Source organism: Geotrypetes seraphini, chromosome 6 (genome assembly GCF_902459505.1).
Source record: "Geotrypetes seraphini chromosome 6, aGeoSer1.1, whole genome shotgun sequence".
In the NCBI taxonomy this organism is placed as follows: Eukaryota; Metazoa; Chordata; class Amphibia; order Gymnophiona; family Dermophiidae; genus Geotrypetes; species Geotrypetes seraphini.
This window is the reverse complement of record NC_047089.1, coordinates 222,465,104-222,478,810: the sequence shown is the minus strand read 5'-3', so window position 1 is coordinate 222,478,810 and position 13,707 is coordinate 222,465,104. Positions and strand designations below refer to the sequence as shown.

Below are 13,707 nucleotides of genomic sequence, written 5' to 3'. Positions count from 1 at the left end.
TTTGCATGCACTGCATTCATTGTATGCTAATAGATCTCATGCATATTCATTGGGGGAAATCCTGAAAACCCGACTGGATTGCAGCCCTCGAGCAGGGACTTTGACACCCCTGCTCTAGATGATGGAAAAGAAGTGAGGCAATGCGATTGTGGGGGAACACAAATAAGTTTATCTGAAGAATTTCCCAGAAGAGAGGATACTTGATGCCCACTCATTTGGCTGAAGAATGTTGCCGAGTATGTGGGCCAGAGTAGTCTGTACTCTGAACAGAGAGGCCTTTTAGAACTGTAGAGCATAGAAAATTGATCTGAGTTCCAAGAGATGTAAGAAGAACCTCTGCGCCTGAGCAGAGCAGTGAGCTTGTGTGTGAAGACTGGCCAAGTGAACTTCACAAGTACATTTGGGTGAGTCTGAGGTCAGAACTTCCTGATGTGAAGGCACTGGAAACAGGAGCCCTTTGTAAGGATTCAAAGAGTATATCCATCAGTTAAAGTAATTGATTAATAAATGGATCTAGAGCTAGAGATCATTGAGATGCTCAGAATCACTGGGATGTTCTGAAAAGAAGACCCACCAGGAGAATAACATGGCCGTAGATGTCATGTGAATCAACATCAACCTCAATTTTCAAGATGATATACTTGATTGCAAAGTCAAAGCAAATTAACATGTCTTTGCTTAGCAGGAACGTCCCGAGGTGAATTAGGTCAAGCAGGGCCCTATGAACTTTAGAGTTTGAGAGGGTTGAAGCTGAGATTTTAAAAGAATGACTTCAAAACCCTTGTTTCATTGCTGGTTGTAAATGCCCGTCTGGGCCGTTTGCCATTCTCAATAAACACATATTTAAAAAACAAAATAAACCCTAATGTTGAAGAAACCAGCATTGGTGACTCTGTGGAACATTTGAGCCTATAAAGCTGCTGGCAGAACTGGCAAGCACTTATGAACAATCTTAGAGAGAAGGTTAGGCCAGAGGGGCAGTACTTTGTCTGTCTGTCTCTCTTTTTTTTTTTTTTTTTGGGGGGGGGGGGGTTAAGAGAAAAAAGTAAGACAATACTGAGTAAAAAGAAAAGTAAGAAAAAACAACGAAAGCAGGAAGGCAACACAGATTGAAAGGAATTCAGTCAAAAGTAGACTTCTTTGCTCTGTGGAAAACAAAGAACAGAGGAACCGTGAGCCTACGTTGGGCAGGAAGGCACTCACGCAGAGGGCCACTCTACAAGAAAGCACAGTTACTTACCGTAACAGGTGTTATCCAGGGACAGCAGGCATATATTCTCACATGTGGGTGACGTCATCTACGGAGCCCCGGCGCGGACAGCTTTTCAAGCAAACTTGATTAAAGTTTCAAGTTTGCACACTGCACCACGCATGTGCGTGCCTTCTCGCCCACTAGAGGGCGCATCCCACCTCGTGGTCCTCAGTTCCATAACTAGCAAGGAAGCCATCCCCGGGGAGGCGGGCGGGTTGTGAGAATATATGCCTGCTGTCCCTGGATAACACCTGTTACGGTAAGTAACTGTGCTTTATCCCAGGACAAGCAGGCATGATATTCTCACATGTGGGTGACCTCCAAGCTAACCAAAAAAGGGCAGGTGGGAGGATGGCAATTTAGGAAAACAGATTTTGCAATACTGACTGGCCAAACCGGCCGTCACTTCTGGATAAAGTGTCCAGACAGTAATGAGAGGTGAATGTATGAACCGAAGACCAAGTGGCAGCCTTACATATGTCCTCCATCGGAGTGGATCGGAGGAAAGCTATCGAAGCTGCCATCGCTCGGACTTTGTGCCCCGTGACTCGACCCGGGGGAGGAAGGCCAGCCTGAGCGTAGCAAAAGGAAATGCAAGCGGCCAACCAGTTAGACAGAGTGCGCTTGGAAACTGGATGCCCTAATCGATTGGGATCGAAGGACAAAAACAATTGAGGAACCTTCCGATGAGGCCTGGTGCGTTGAAGATAGAATGCCAACGCTCTCTTACAGTCAAGCGTGTGAAGCGCCGTCTCGCCCGGGTGGGAGTGGGGCTTCGGGAAGAACACAGGAAGGACAATGGACTGATTGAGGTGGAAGTCAGAAACAACTTTAGGTAAAAACTTAGGATGGGTGCGGAGAACCACCTTGTCGTGATGAAAGACAGTGAAAGGAGGGTCCGCAACCAAGGCTTGCAACTCCCCAATCCGCCTGGCGGAGGTGAGGGCAATTAGAAACACCGCCTTCCAAGTCAGAAATTTCAAGAGGGACTTGTTGAGTGGCTCAAACGGGGGTTTCATCAGTTGAGCCAGAACCACATTCAAATTCCACACGACAGACGGAGGCTTAAGAGGGGGACAAACCCTGAGTAACCCTTTCATGAAGCGTGTCACCAAGGGATGGAGTGACAGAGGGCGTCCCTCCAGAGGTTGGTGGAAAGCAGAAATCGCACTGAGATGAACCCGCACCGAAGTGGTTTTCAAGCCGGAGCGCGACAAGTGAAACAAATATTCTAAAACCGAGGATACCGGAACTGATACCGGATCCAGGTGAAAAGACGAGCACCAGGTGGAAAACCTGGTCCATTTCTGCGCATAGCAAAGCCTCGTCGAGATCTTGCGGGAGGCTTCCAACACCTCCTTCACCGATTGAGACAGGTCCGGAGGAGTCAGGGAACAAGAAACCAGGCTGTCAGGTGCAATGACTGCAGATTGGGATGTAACATGGATCCTTGACTCTGAGACAGCAGAGAAGGAGAGACGGGCAGGGGGAGAGGCTCTCTGGCACTGAGCTGGAGCAGCAGGGAGAACCAGTGCTGACGCGGCCACCGAGGTGCTATGAGAATCATCGTGGCCGTGGACGATTTTAGGTGTACCAACGTTCGCATGATCAGCGGGAATGGAGGGAATGCATACAGGAACCTCCCTTCCCAGTCGAGTAGGAAGGCATCCGCTTCCAGACGGTCCTGCGAGTACATCCGAGAACAATATAGTGGTAGTTTGTGTGTCTCCGGAGAGGCAAACAGATCCACCTGTGGCGTTCCCCAGCGAGCGAAGACCTCGCGTAGAACTGCTGAGTGTAGAGTCCACTCGTGCGGTTGCAGGAGTCGACTCAGTTTGTCCGCCAGGCAATTCCGTTCTCCTTGGATGTAGACCGCCCGGAGGAAGATGTTCCGGGAGGCCGCCCACTCCCAGAGGCGAATAGCTTCGGAGCAGAGGGGCCATGACCCTGTTCCTCCCTGCTTGTTCACGTAATACATTGCCACCTGATTGTCCGTGCGGACGAGGACCACCTGGTCCTGCAATATGTGAACGAAGGCTCGAAGTGCTAGGAAGATGGCTCGCAGCTCTAGCACGTTGATATGACACTGACGGTCTTCTGACGACCACAGGCCCTGCGTGCGAAGACCGTCGAGATGGGCTCCCCACGCGTACTCCGAGGAGTCCGTGGTCAGGACCTTGCGAAAAGGCGGAGTGCGAAACAATAGTCCCATGGACAGATTTGAAGAGTCTGTCCACCAACGCAGCGATTTCCGCAAGGGCGGAGTTACCGAAATGAGGCGAGACGCCGGGTCGCACTCCTGGCGCCACTGGGACGCGAGGGTCCACTGAGGGATCCTCAGGTGTAGCCTCGCAAACGGCGTGACATGTACCGTCGAGGCCATATGGCCCAGCAGCATCATCATGCGCTTGGCCGACACCCTCGATAGTTGGGAGACCTGGCGGCTCATCCGTATCAAGGCTTCCAACCGCTGGGTCGGCAGGTAGGAGCGTAGGCTCACCGTGTCCAGCACAGCACCTATGAATTGAAGAGACTGCGACGGTCTCAACTGAGACTTTGGAAAGTTTATCTCGAACCCGAGAGTTTGCAGGAAGGCAATAGACTGTCGGGTCGCTGAGATAACCCCCTCTCTGGTCGGGGCTTTGATGAGCCAATCGTCCAGGTAAGGGAACACATGGAGTCCACGTGACCTGAGGGCTGCCGCAACCACCACCATGCACTTCGTGAATACTCGTGGGGACGCGGCCAGGCCGAAGGGCAGTACCCTGTACTGGAGGTGGAGGTCCCCCACCTGGAATCGTAAGAATCTTCGACAGGCGGGGTGCACCGGAACATGGGTGTATGCTTCCTTCAGGTCGAGGGAGCACATCCAGTCCCCTTCCCCCAAGAGGGGGTACAGAACCGGGAGAGATAGCATTCGAAACTTCTCCCGGGCCAGGAATTTGTTGAGCTTCCTGAGGTCCAGTATGGGGCGCAGGTCCCCGGTCTTTTTTGGGACCAAAAAGTAGCGGGAGTAAAACCCCGTACCCCACTGGTCCTTGGGGACCGGCTCGACCGCCCGAAGCTTCAAGAGGGCTTTGGCTTCGGTTATAAGGGTCGGTAGCTGCGAACGGTTGCAGGGGACTAAACTTGGGGGACTGTCCGGCGGCGAGGCCACAAAGTTGAGCGAGTAGCCCTCGGAGACGATCCGGAGCACCCAAGCGTCTGAGGTGATCCCGGTCCATGCCTCCCGGAAGAACCGAAGACGGCCCCCGATAGGAAGGGGTTCCTGAGAAAGTGCGGAGGGGAACCCGCCCCGTCCGCTCATCCCGTCAAAAGGAAGGCGCTGGCTTAGAAGGGCCCTGCGCCGGGGCTTGGGGTTGTCCCCCTCTGCCTCGCTGAGACGGACGTCTCAGAGGCGGTCTCGAGAAAGCCGGGGTCGACTTCTGAGGGTATCGGCGCGGCGGAGGCCGAAAGGGTTTTCTGCGGCGGGGGCCTAGGTTTGGGGCGGACCAGGGATGCTAGAGAGCGCTCCTGTTCCGACAAGCGCTTGGTCGCCGCATCCAATGACTCGTCGAATAACTCGGACCCCACACAAGGCAAGTCTGCCAGGCGTTCCTGCAGGTTTGGGTCCATGTCGAGGGTGCGAAGCCAGGCCAAGCGGCGCATGGCCACCGCGAGGGCCGACACCCTCGAAACCAGCTCAAAGGCGTCGTACACTGCATGGAATAGGTACAACCGCAATTGAGACAGGTTGGACGTAAACTTGTCGAATCCTGCTCTTTGGGAGTCCGGTAACGAGTTCCGATATTGAGGGAGGTCCTTCACCATACCACGCAAAAAGGAGGAAAAGGTGAAGGCGTAGTTTAGAACCCTGGTGGCCATCAGGGAATTTGAATAGAGTCGGCGGCCAAACTTGTCCAGGGTCCGCCCCTCCCTGCCTGGTGGAACCGCCGCCGAAACCCGTGAGGGTTGTGATTTTTTAAGAGCGGACTCCACCAGAAGAGACTGGTGTGAGAGCTGCGCCTTATCGAACCCTTTAGGGGGAATCGTCCTATACTTCGATTCCATTTTTGAAGGCACAGACGTGACTGTAAGAGGGTTTGACAAGTTCTTCAGCCAGGTTTGCAGAAGGACACTGTTGAGAGGGAGTCTAGGCACCTCCCTAGGAAGAATGGGAAGGTCCTGTTCCTCCAAAAATTCTTTGGAATACCGAGAGCCTACCATCAGGTCAATCCCCAGGGCTTGGGCCATGTCCTGAACGAAAGATGAAAATGAGGACGGCCTAGCCTGGGGAGAGGGGGTTCTCGACCGTCCCACCGAGGAGAGGGGGGAGGCCTCGTGGGAGTAATGAGGATCCCTAACCGATCCCGAATCCCAGGATCCCCTCTCGAGGGCCCTCGAGGGGGAAGGGGAAGTTGTCCTCCTCGCAGAACCCTTGGGTGAGGACCCCGGGGTTCGTGGGACACTCTCCCGTTTCCTCGGCGAGGCAGCCCGGGAAGACTTCCCATGGGGTGAGCGGAGGAGCCTCGGGTTGTTGAGGCGCAACTCCGACACCTACAACGCCTCGCCCCCGAAGGACAAGGAACGGTCGCGCCGAGGCGAGCCTCGGGGCCGCTTAGACTTCCTCGATCGACGCCCCGTCCGAGGTCGCGTCGAGGGCGAGGCGTGTCTGGAAGACCCGGAGGAAGAGGAGGAAAGACGGCGCACTCTGCGCAACTTTTCTTTGGGCCTTACACTCCGCTCAGGGGGTTCCCCCGAGGTCGAGGTCCGGGGCGGGGCCGAGACCGAGGTGAACGGGGTCCCAGTACCCGGGACCGAGGTCGCCGAGGCCGGGGCTCCCGAGGGAGCCGAGGCCGGGGCCTCCGAGACCGAAGGCGTCCAGGCCGAGGTCGAGGCCGCCGGAACCGCAGCACGCTGCAACACTTCCAGGGCTCCCGACAGCTCCGATGAGATCAGAGCTCGGAGGAGATCCTGGAAGGCCGGAATCCCCACGAAGGTGGGGAGTTCCGAGTCCGGGGCACACTCCCTGGAGGGCGACCTCGGTCTCGAGTATTCCCTCGGGGTGTGCGGAGTCGAGGTCCGATGCGGGGCCGGGGTCGACCCACCCGCCTTGGCCTGACTCGAGGATGGCTTCTTTGCTGAAGGGGATGGAACAGAGGACTTACCCGAAGCTTGCTTCACTGACGACGACTTCGAGGAGGAGGGCCGAGGCGAGGCCGAGGCCCCCGAGGACGCCGAGGCCGAGGTCAAGGCCGGGGCCGAAGCCGAGGCCGACGTCGAGGCCTTAGGCGGCGCGTCGACGGCGAACAATTCGGCCATTCTTGCCTTACGGCGACGGAGGGCCCTGTTTTGGAAGGTAGCACAGCGATCACACGAGTCTGTCGGATGTTCGGGCCCAAGGCAGACGATGCACCACCGGTGAGGGTCAGTGATGGAAAGCAACCTCTCGCACCGGTTGCACTTTTTGAATCCCGTAACAGGACGGGACATCCACGAAGAAAAAGGAGAAGGCCGGGAACGTACCGACGTCCCGCGGCCACGGATTCCGGGAGCCCCCGGAGTCCGATGAAAACGAAAGTCTTTTTTTTTTTTTTTTTTTTGAGGAGAAACGAAAAGAAAGAAACAGCACCGCGAACTAATTCGAAGGAAAACAAACTAAACGCGGCAGCTAGAAGGCAAACACACTGGAGCTCAGATCCACAGGGCTTTCTTGCTCCGCGGAAAAATTTGAACTGAGGACCACGAGGTGGGATGCGCCCTCTAGTGGGCGAGAAGGCACGCACATGCGTGGTGCAGTGTGCAAACTTGAAACTTTAATCAAGTTTGCTTGAAAAGCTGTCCGCGCCGGGGCTCCGTAGATGACGTCACCCACATGTGAGAATATCATGCCTGCTTGTCCTGGGATAAATTGTAAAAATGCACAAACCAAACATTTTTAGTTCATTTTTAATTCATTTGGATTTTTCCCTGATTTGGGAGGCGTTTTTAAGTTTGTTTCACATATTTGTTTCAATAAACTTTTTAAATTAACATTAGAACTTTTTAAAATGCACAAATTGATTTAATGTATATTGATTTGTATGTTAAATCAATTTTGCATACACTAAAATGTTTCAGGAACACTAACAAACTGAATGAGCACAATCAAATACACATCCATAAGTAGGTAATGTGCTAGACAGTAAGGAGGTAATACTCTACAGGCTGCCAAAAGTTAGGCACCAGGATGCTATGTGCTAAGTGTATAATTGCTGTAATAGAATACTAACATAAAATCTGCAGTTATATGCCTAACTTTAGGCGCAAGCATTTAAATGCTAGATAAATGGCTGGTGTAAACGTTCAAACCTAAACACTGTCAGTTAGGTTCTTAACTGATAATACAGGTAGTACCCTGGTTAAGAACAATTTCCATTTTTAAAATCGTTGTTAAGTTGAATTTGTACGTAATTCAGTTTCTCTTACAAAGTCACAGGCAGCATTTCCTACATGCTGCCTGCGGATGACCTGGAAGCCTTCCCTCCGAGCACAGAGTAGCGGAAAACTTTCCTTTCCCTTTCCAAAGTCTGATCCTAGTATTCTTCAAACTTTCTCCACCTTCTTGAGTCCCGTCTTACATCTCTTTCCATCTGTCCCAATGTTCCCTCTCCATCACCACATCCAACATATTTCTCTTTCTGATCTCTGTCTTCCCCATGCATCTCTACCTCACTCCTCTCCCACCACATCTAATAATTCTTCCTCCCTATGCCCAACAATCTCCTCTGTCTTCATTTTCCCATATGCACCATCTCTTTACCTCTCACTCAGACACCCACCCCCAACTCTCCTTATTCCCTTCCCCACCTCACTCCCTCCATTTCCCTCACTCCCTCCATTCTTCCATCCTATGTCCCAATTTCATGCTTCCCTCCCTCCATTCTGTGTCCAAAGCTCATGCTCCCTCCCTCCTTCCTTCCATCCTTTGTCCGAAATTTGTGCTCCCTTCCTTCCTTCCTGTGTCCCATCGCACCTCTCTCTCTCCCTCTATTCTGTGTCCCAAGCTCGTGCCTCCTTTCTGCAGATGTTTGTCTTCTTCCGGCCGGCTCCCTCCTCCTCCTCCTTACAGCCACACTCGTTTCTCTTCACAAAGCTGCGGGCAACTGCCTGCGGCTGACCCGGAAGCCTTACCTCCTACGTTGGAGGGAGCTTCCTCCATTGTCAGAGGGAAGGTTTCCAGGTCAGCTACAGGTTGCATTTAGGAGCTGCTACCTGCAGCAGAATGCACTGTAAGAGGGGGCCTAAGATTCCAGTTGGCCCAGGTGCCTTAGGCCCCTCCTATGGGAGGGGCCTTAAGCACCCCTTCCCGGTGCATCCCACGATGCTGGCGATGTTCAGAGGACATGAGAGGGGTTCCGGCAGGAGAGATTGGCATCCCTCCTGCCAGTAGCCTTCATGGTGGGGGAGGATGGGTTGCTACGTCTGCTAAACTTATCCCTATGTAGGCCAGCATTTTGCTGGCTTACATTGTAGGCGCCTACCGTGGACCTAGTGAGGCACATAGGGCCACCTAAGGCTACATCCGGGCGAAGGCACGCCCACGCCTAGCATTAGGCAAGCTTAGATGGGCCTACATGCCTCCCTAGGCTCCTGGAGGCGTTTACAATTTAGGCGGCCTGCCTCGGGATTTTTTTTTTTTTTAAACGTGCGTCCCGATTGACTGGTTAGGCAGCAGTTGGCCGCCTACAATCAGGACGCCGTTTATAGAATTTGGCTCTCAAAGCCTGACACTGCTAATGCCGTCATCTATACTGAAGTCTCTGACTTATGGCTCACCTCTTCCAGTTGACGGATCAGCTCTGCAGGGGTCAGAAGCACTTCATCACTACCTGCATCAGAGCCCTGCTCAAAAAGTTCAAGCTCGTCAGCCATTTTCCCTCCACTTCCAGGAGTGGATCAGCATCACTTACCACTAAGGGTGGAAGCAGCCACAGAACTGGTGCACCAGGCTCCCTGTAAGAGAAAAAAAAATTCCAAAACTTGAAATATCACAGAAGGATCAATTCTATTTCAGAATAGCACATCCCCTGACTTGGATGCATTTTCTTTGCTGTTGTTATTTGGAGTTCTTTTCCACGAGTTTATTTTAACTTTGTAAACTGCTTCGCTTTGCTAGGCAGTTGAAGCAGTATATCAAATTGGAAATAAATAAATAAATTCATTCATTCCCAAGTCTCATCAAGTGGGGACCTTTCTCTTTGTAGTTTATGGACTACATAGCTCCCAATCAAAATAAGATATGCTAAAACAGTCTGCTTTACCCCATTTCTTTTTCCAGTACGAGCAGAATAATATGTCATTACAAAGGGCAATGCAATAAGCAAGACAAGATATAACCAAAGATGTGGATGAGATTAGGAAGAAAAATGGATCTAACTGAGCAGATGCGATCAAGTTTCAAGTTTATTAGCATTTTTGATTAATTGCTTAATCATACTTCAAAGCAATTAACATAAATAAAAAACATTAAAAATTACAATATTAAAGAGTAATACAATATTTAACATAGACATAAAAACAAACCAGACTATACACAAACTTCACAAACAAGATAAAAGGGAGAAAGGGAGTTGAACTACAAATTGTTATAGAGAGAATAGTCAGGGAAAAAACACAAGGTAGAGGATATAAGATTCATAGTCAAATTCAACATAATTAATAAATCCAAGGTTGAGAATTATTACTCAAAAGCATCTTTGAAAAGAAATGTTTTTAAATTAGTCTTAAATTTATCAATATTGTGTTCTTCTCTCAAATAGATTGAAAAAGAGTTCCAGACTTGAGGGGCCGTAACGGAAAAAATAAATTGTCGTCTAGTGTTGATGATCTTGAGAGAGGGAATTGTCAATAAAATGTTGTTCGTTTGACCATAATATTCTATTTGAGGAGTAAGGAATTAATGATTTAAAAATAAATGCAGGTGTTTTAAAGAGTAATGATTTGAAAGTGAGTAAGCATAATTTGTAAGTTATTCTATGAGATACCGGAAGCCAATGGGCATTCTTAAGAAGTGGTGTTACATGATCAAATTTTTTTTTTTGTTATAAGCTTGATGGAAGTATTTTGTATAATTTGTAGACGTCTAATTTCACTTTGTGCAATTCCTTTAAAAAGGGCGTTACAGTAATCGATTTTAGAAATTACTAAGGAGTGGATAAGAATATTAAGTGATTTAGAGCAGAGGTATTGTGAGAGGGAACGAATTTGACGAAGTCTATAGAAAGATGATTTGATAATACTACCAATATGATCATGAAAAGTTAATTTATTGTCGAAAATCACTCCTAGGATTTTAATGGTATTAACCGATTGCAAAGGAATATTTTTTATAGAAATAGGGGCAATAAGTTTAGGAGTTTCTTTCCATGGGTAAAGCATCGTCTTTGTTTTTTCAATATTAAGAGCTAACCTGTTTGTATCTAACCATTGATGAATTTGTTCGAGTTTATTGTTAATTGCTATGATATCCAAAGAATTGCTGGGGTCCAAAGGATGTAGGAGCTGAATATCATCAGCGTATGCAAATACATGAAAACCTATAGATTGGCAGACAGTCATCAAAGGGGCAAGAAAGATATTGAAAAGTAGCGGAGAAAGGATAGATCCTTGGGGAATACCATGAGAAATTAGTGAACTTTTGGAGTTTGAATCATTAAAGGAAATAGTAGAAGTACGATCTGAGAAATAAGATACAAACCAAGAGAAAACTTGGTCAGTGATACCAATTGAATAAAGTCTGTCTAATAAAAGTTGATGATCTATAGTGTCAAAGGCCGCAGAGAGGTCAATAGAAATAAGTAAGACCGATTGATGATGATTTAAAAAGTAGTGTATTGAAGAAGACATGCCAATCAATGAATGTTCGGTACTATGATGCTGTCTGAACCCAGTTTGGTTCGGATGGAGAACATTAGTTTTTTCAATAAATTCAGAGATTTGATTAAAGACAACCTTTTCTGTCAGCTTCGCCAAAAAAGGGATATTTGCTATTGGTCTATAGTTAGATACTTCTTCTGAACTAATCTTATGATCTTTAATAATGGGTCGAATAATAGATTTTTTCCAGAGCTTTGGCATAATACTTTGGGTTAGACTTTCGTTTATTAATTTTAAGATGAAAGGACCAAGGATCTCAAAGTATTTTTTAAAGATAAATGGGGGAATTGAATCTGCCTTGGAACCCTTAATATTGATGGACTTAATTATAGATTCTAATTCTTTAAGACTAGGTATATTAAAATGGGTGCATGTAGAATATGATAGATTTATAATAGATTGATCATGATCAATTGTAGGTTGCTGTTTAAATATGAAAGATTTCCTAATATTCCTAATTTTTTTAATGAAATGGTCCACAAGATCCTGAGCAGTGGGTATTGAATTGTAAGTTTGTGTTTGCTGCTTTTTTGAAGAAGTTAGTGAATTTAGTAACGCATAAAGCACTGATGGATTTTTGGCTTTCAATATTTTTCCAGAATAAAATTTTGCTTTTATTTGGTTGATTTTTAATTTATAGGATTTAGAATGTTCTTTAAATAGTTGAGTGTTTACCTGTGTTTTATTTTTCCTCCATTTGTGTTCTAACGATCTAAGTTGTTTTTTCATAAGAGCAAGTTCAGCTATATACCATGGGTTCTGAATTCTTCGTGCTGAGATTATTTTAGTTTGCAATGGAGCATGTTCATCTAGTAAAGAATTCATGGAAGAAACCCATTGAGTTAATAGGTCTTCCACATTAATGTTTTTTGAATCGGAGAAGTCAAGCTTGAATGATGAACTAATTAAATCAAGAGTGAGATTATTAAAATCTCTAATTCTTAGCGTCCGATGTTCAAAGTGAGACGTATTATGAGAAGTGGAGTATGTAATAGAAATTAGAAAATGGTCAGACCATGGAACTGGCAAACATGAATTTATAGAATAGTCTGAAATTGATGAACTAGGTACTATGGCCATGTCTATTATATGACCTGCTTGATGAGTTGGCTGTGTTAATAGAGGGTATAGATCTAAATAGTTAATTTGGGATAGTGTAGTTTTAATGTAGTTGTTAGTAAGGTCATCGAAATGAATATTGAAGTCTCCCAAAATCAATGGGTTTAACGTAGAAGAACCAAAGTCAAAGAGAAGAGACTGTAAATGATTAAGAGTTTCAGTGTTAATAGGTGGTGGTATATATAGTAAAAGTACGTCTGTTCTAGGCCTGGTTTGAAGTGAAAATTGTAAATATTCAATATGAGAGTTTAAGGAAGAATCAATTTTATTTATCGATAAAGAATCACGAAAAATAGTTGCCAAACCTCCACCTCTTTTATGGCAACGATGTTGAAAACTAAATGAAAAACCAGGGGGACATGCGTAAGCAAGATATGCTTCCTCACCTTCCATGAGCCACGTTTCAATTAGACATAGAATATCAAAAGAATGTTGAGTAATGAGGTCTTTAAGAATATTGTATTTAGATTTGACGGAACGGACATTTATTATACCTATATTGAGATGACTAGTCTTTAAATCTGGAGTAGATGAATTTAAAATAGAAGAATCAAGGGAAGATGAATTTAATGTAGAAGAATATACTTGATGAGGACATAAAGGAATTTCCAGACGTTCATGGTGGCGTGTAGTGTCTATTTTATTATTTAATTTCGTTGGCCGATGTCCCCAGATAACCGGAATAAAAGAAGAGGAAGTATCCTGAGAGGAGGAAGAAAGATTATCCATAGAGTGAGTAAAGTGTATTAAGATAGAAATATTGGTGGGATCTCGGGAGACAAAAACTAAGCAGTTGCTTAGAACAAGTAACAAAAATGAGTAAAACAAAAATGGTGTAAGGAGTGAACGCAAAGGTCGTATTTTATGAAAGGAAAGAATCTCCAAGAGCTTCAGTGTTAGTATTCTTTGATTTTTCAAAACGCACAGAAGTAGCGCACAAAGGAGCGCATTAAGGAGCAGGACCTGCTCCTTAAGCGCGCGCCTTTGGCGAGCGCCGCAAAGTGCTCCAATTTAAAGAACATGTACCGGTAAGAAGGGGGCGGAGTCTTGAACGTGTGGGCCCATATGCCTAAGGCCCCGCCCACAGGAGGGGCCTAAGGCTCCTGGGCCTATTCTGATTGGCCCAGGCGCCTTAGGCCCCACCAGGAGGCGGGGCTTTGGTGCCCCTGGGCCAATCCAGCCCCATTCTTCGTTGAGCTGCATGCCGGACGGACGGGTTTGGTCGGCCGGGGGGGTCGCGGGTCGGCTGGGTGGGCTGATTGGGGGTTCTTGGGGGGGCGACGTTGGGGGAGAGGGGGGTGCGTCGAGGGCAGGAGGGCCTGGGATTCCTCCTGCCCGCACTGTAGTGGGGGTGGGGGTAGGGGGGGTCACCTGGGCCAGGAGGGCTTGGGCTCAGGGGTGCCATGGGTGTCTGGGGCAAGAGGGCTTGGGCTCCCTCT

The 13,707-nt window shown here is 47.7% G+C and overlaps 1 protein-coding gene across 1 annotated transcript in view; it reads right to left on the bottom strand.

The window, feature by feature from the left end:
- Positions 1–13,707, bottom strand: part of GINS4 (GINS complex subunit 4) — a 48,016-nt gene that overhangs the window by 25,534 nt on the left and 8,775 nt on the right. Inside the window, exon 2 of the mRNA XM_033948581.1 lies at positions 9,050–9,226. Within this exon, the coding sequence (XP_033804472.1) occupies positions 9,050–9,145 (96 nt within the window). The 5' untranslated portion in view covers positions 9,146–9,226. The remainder of the gene's footprint in view (positions 1–9,049; positions 9,227–13,707) is intronic.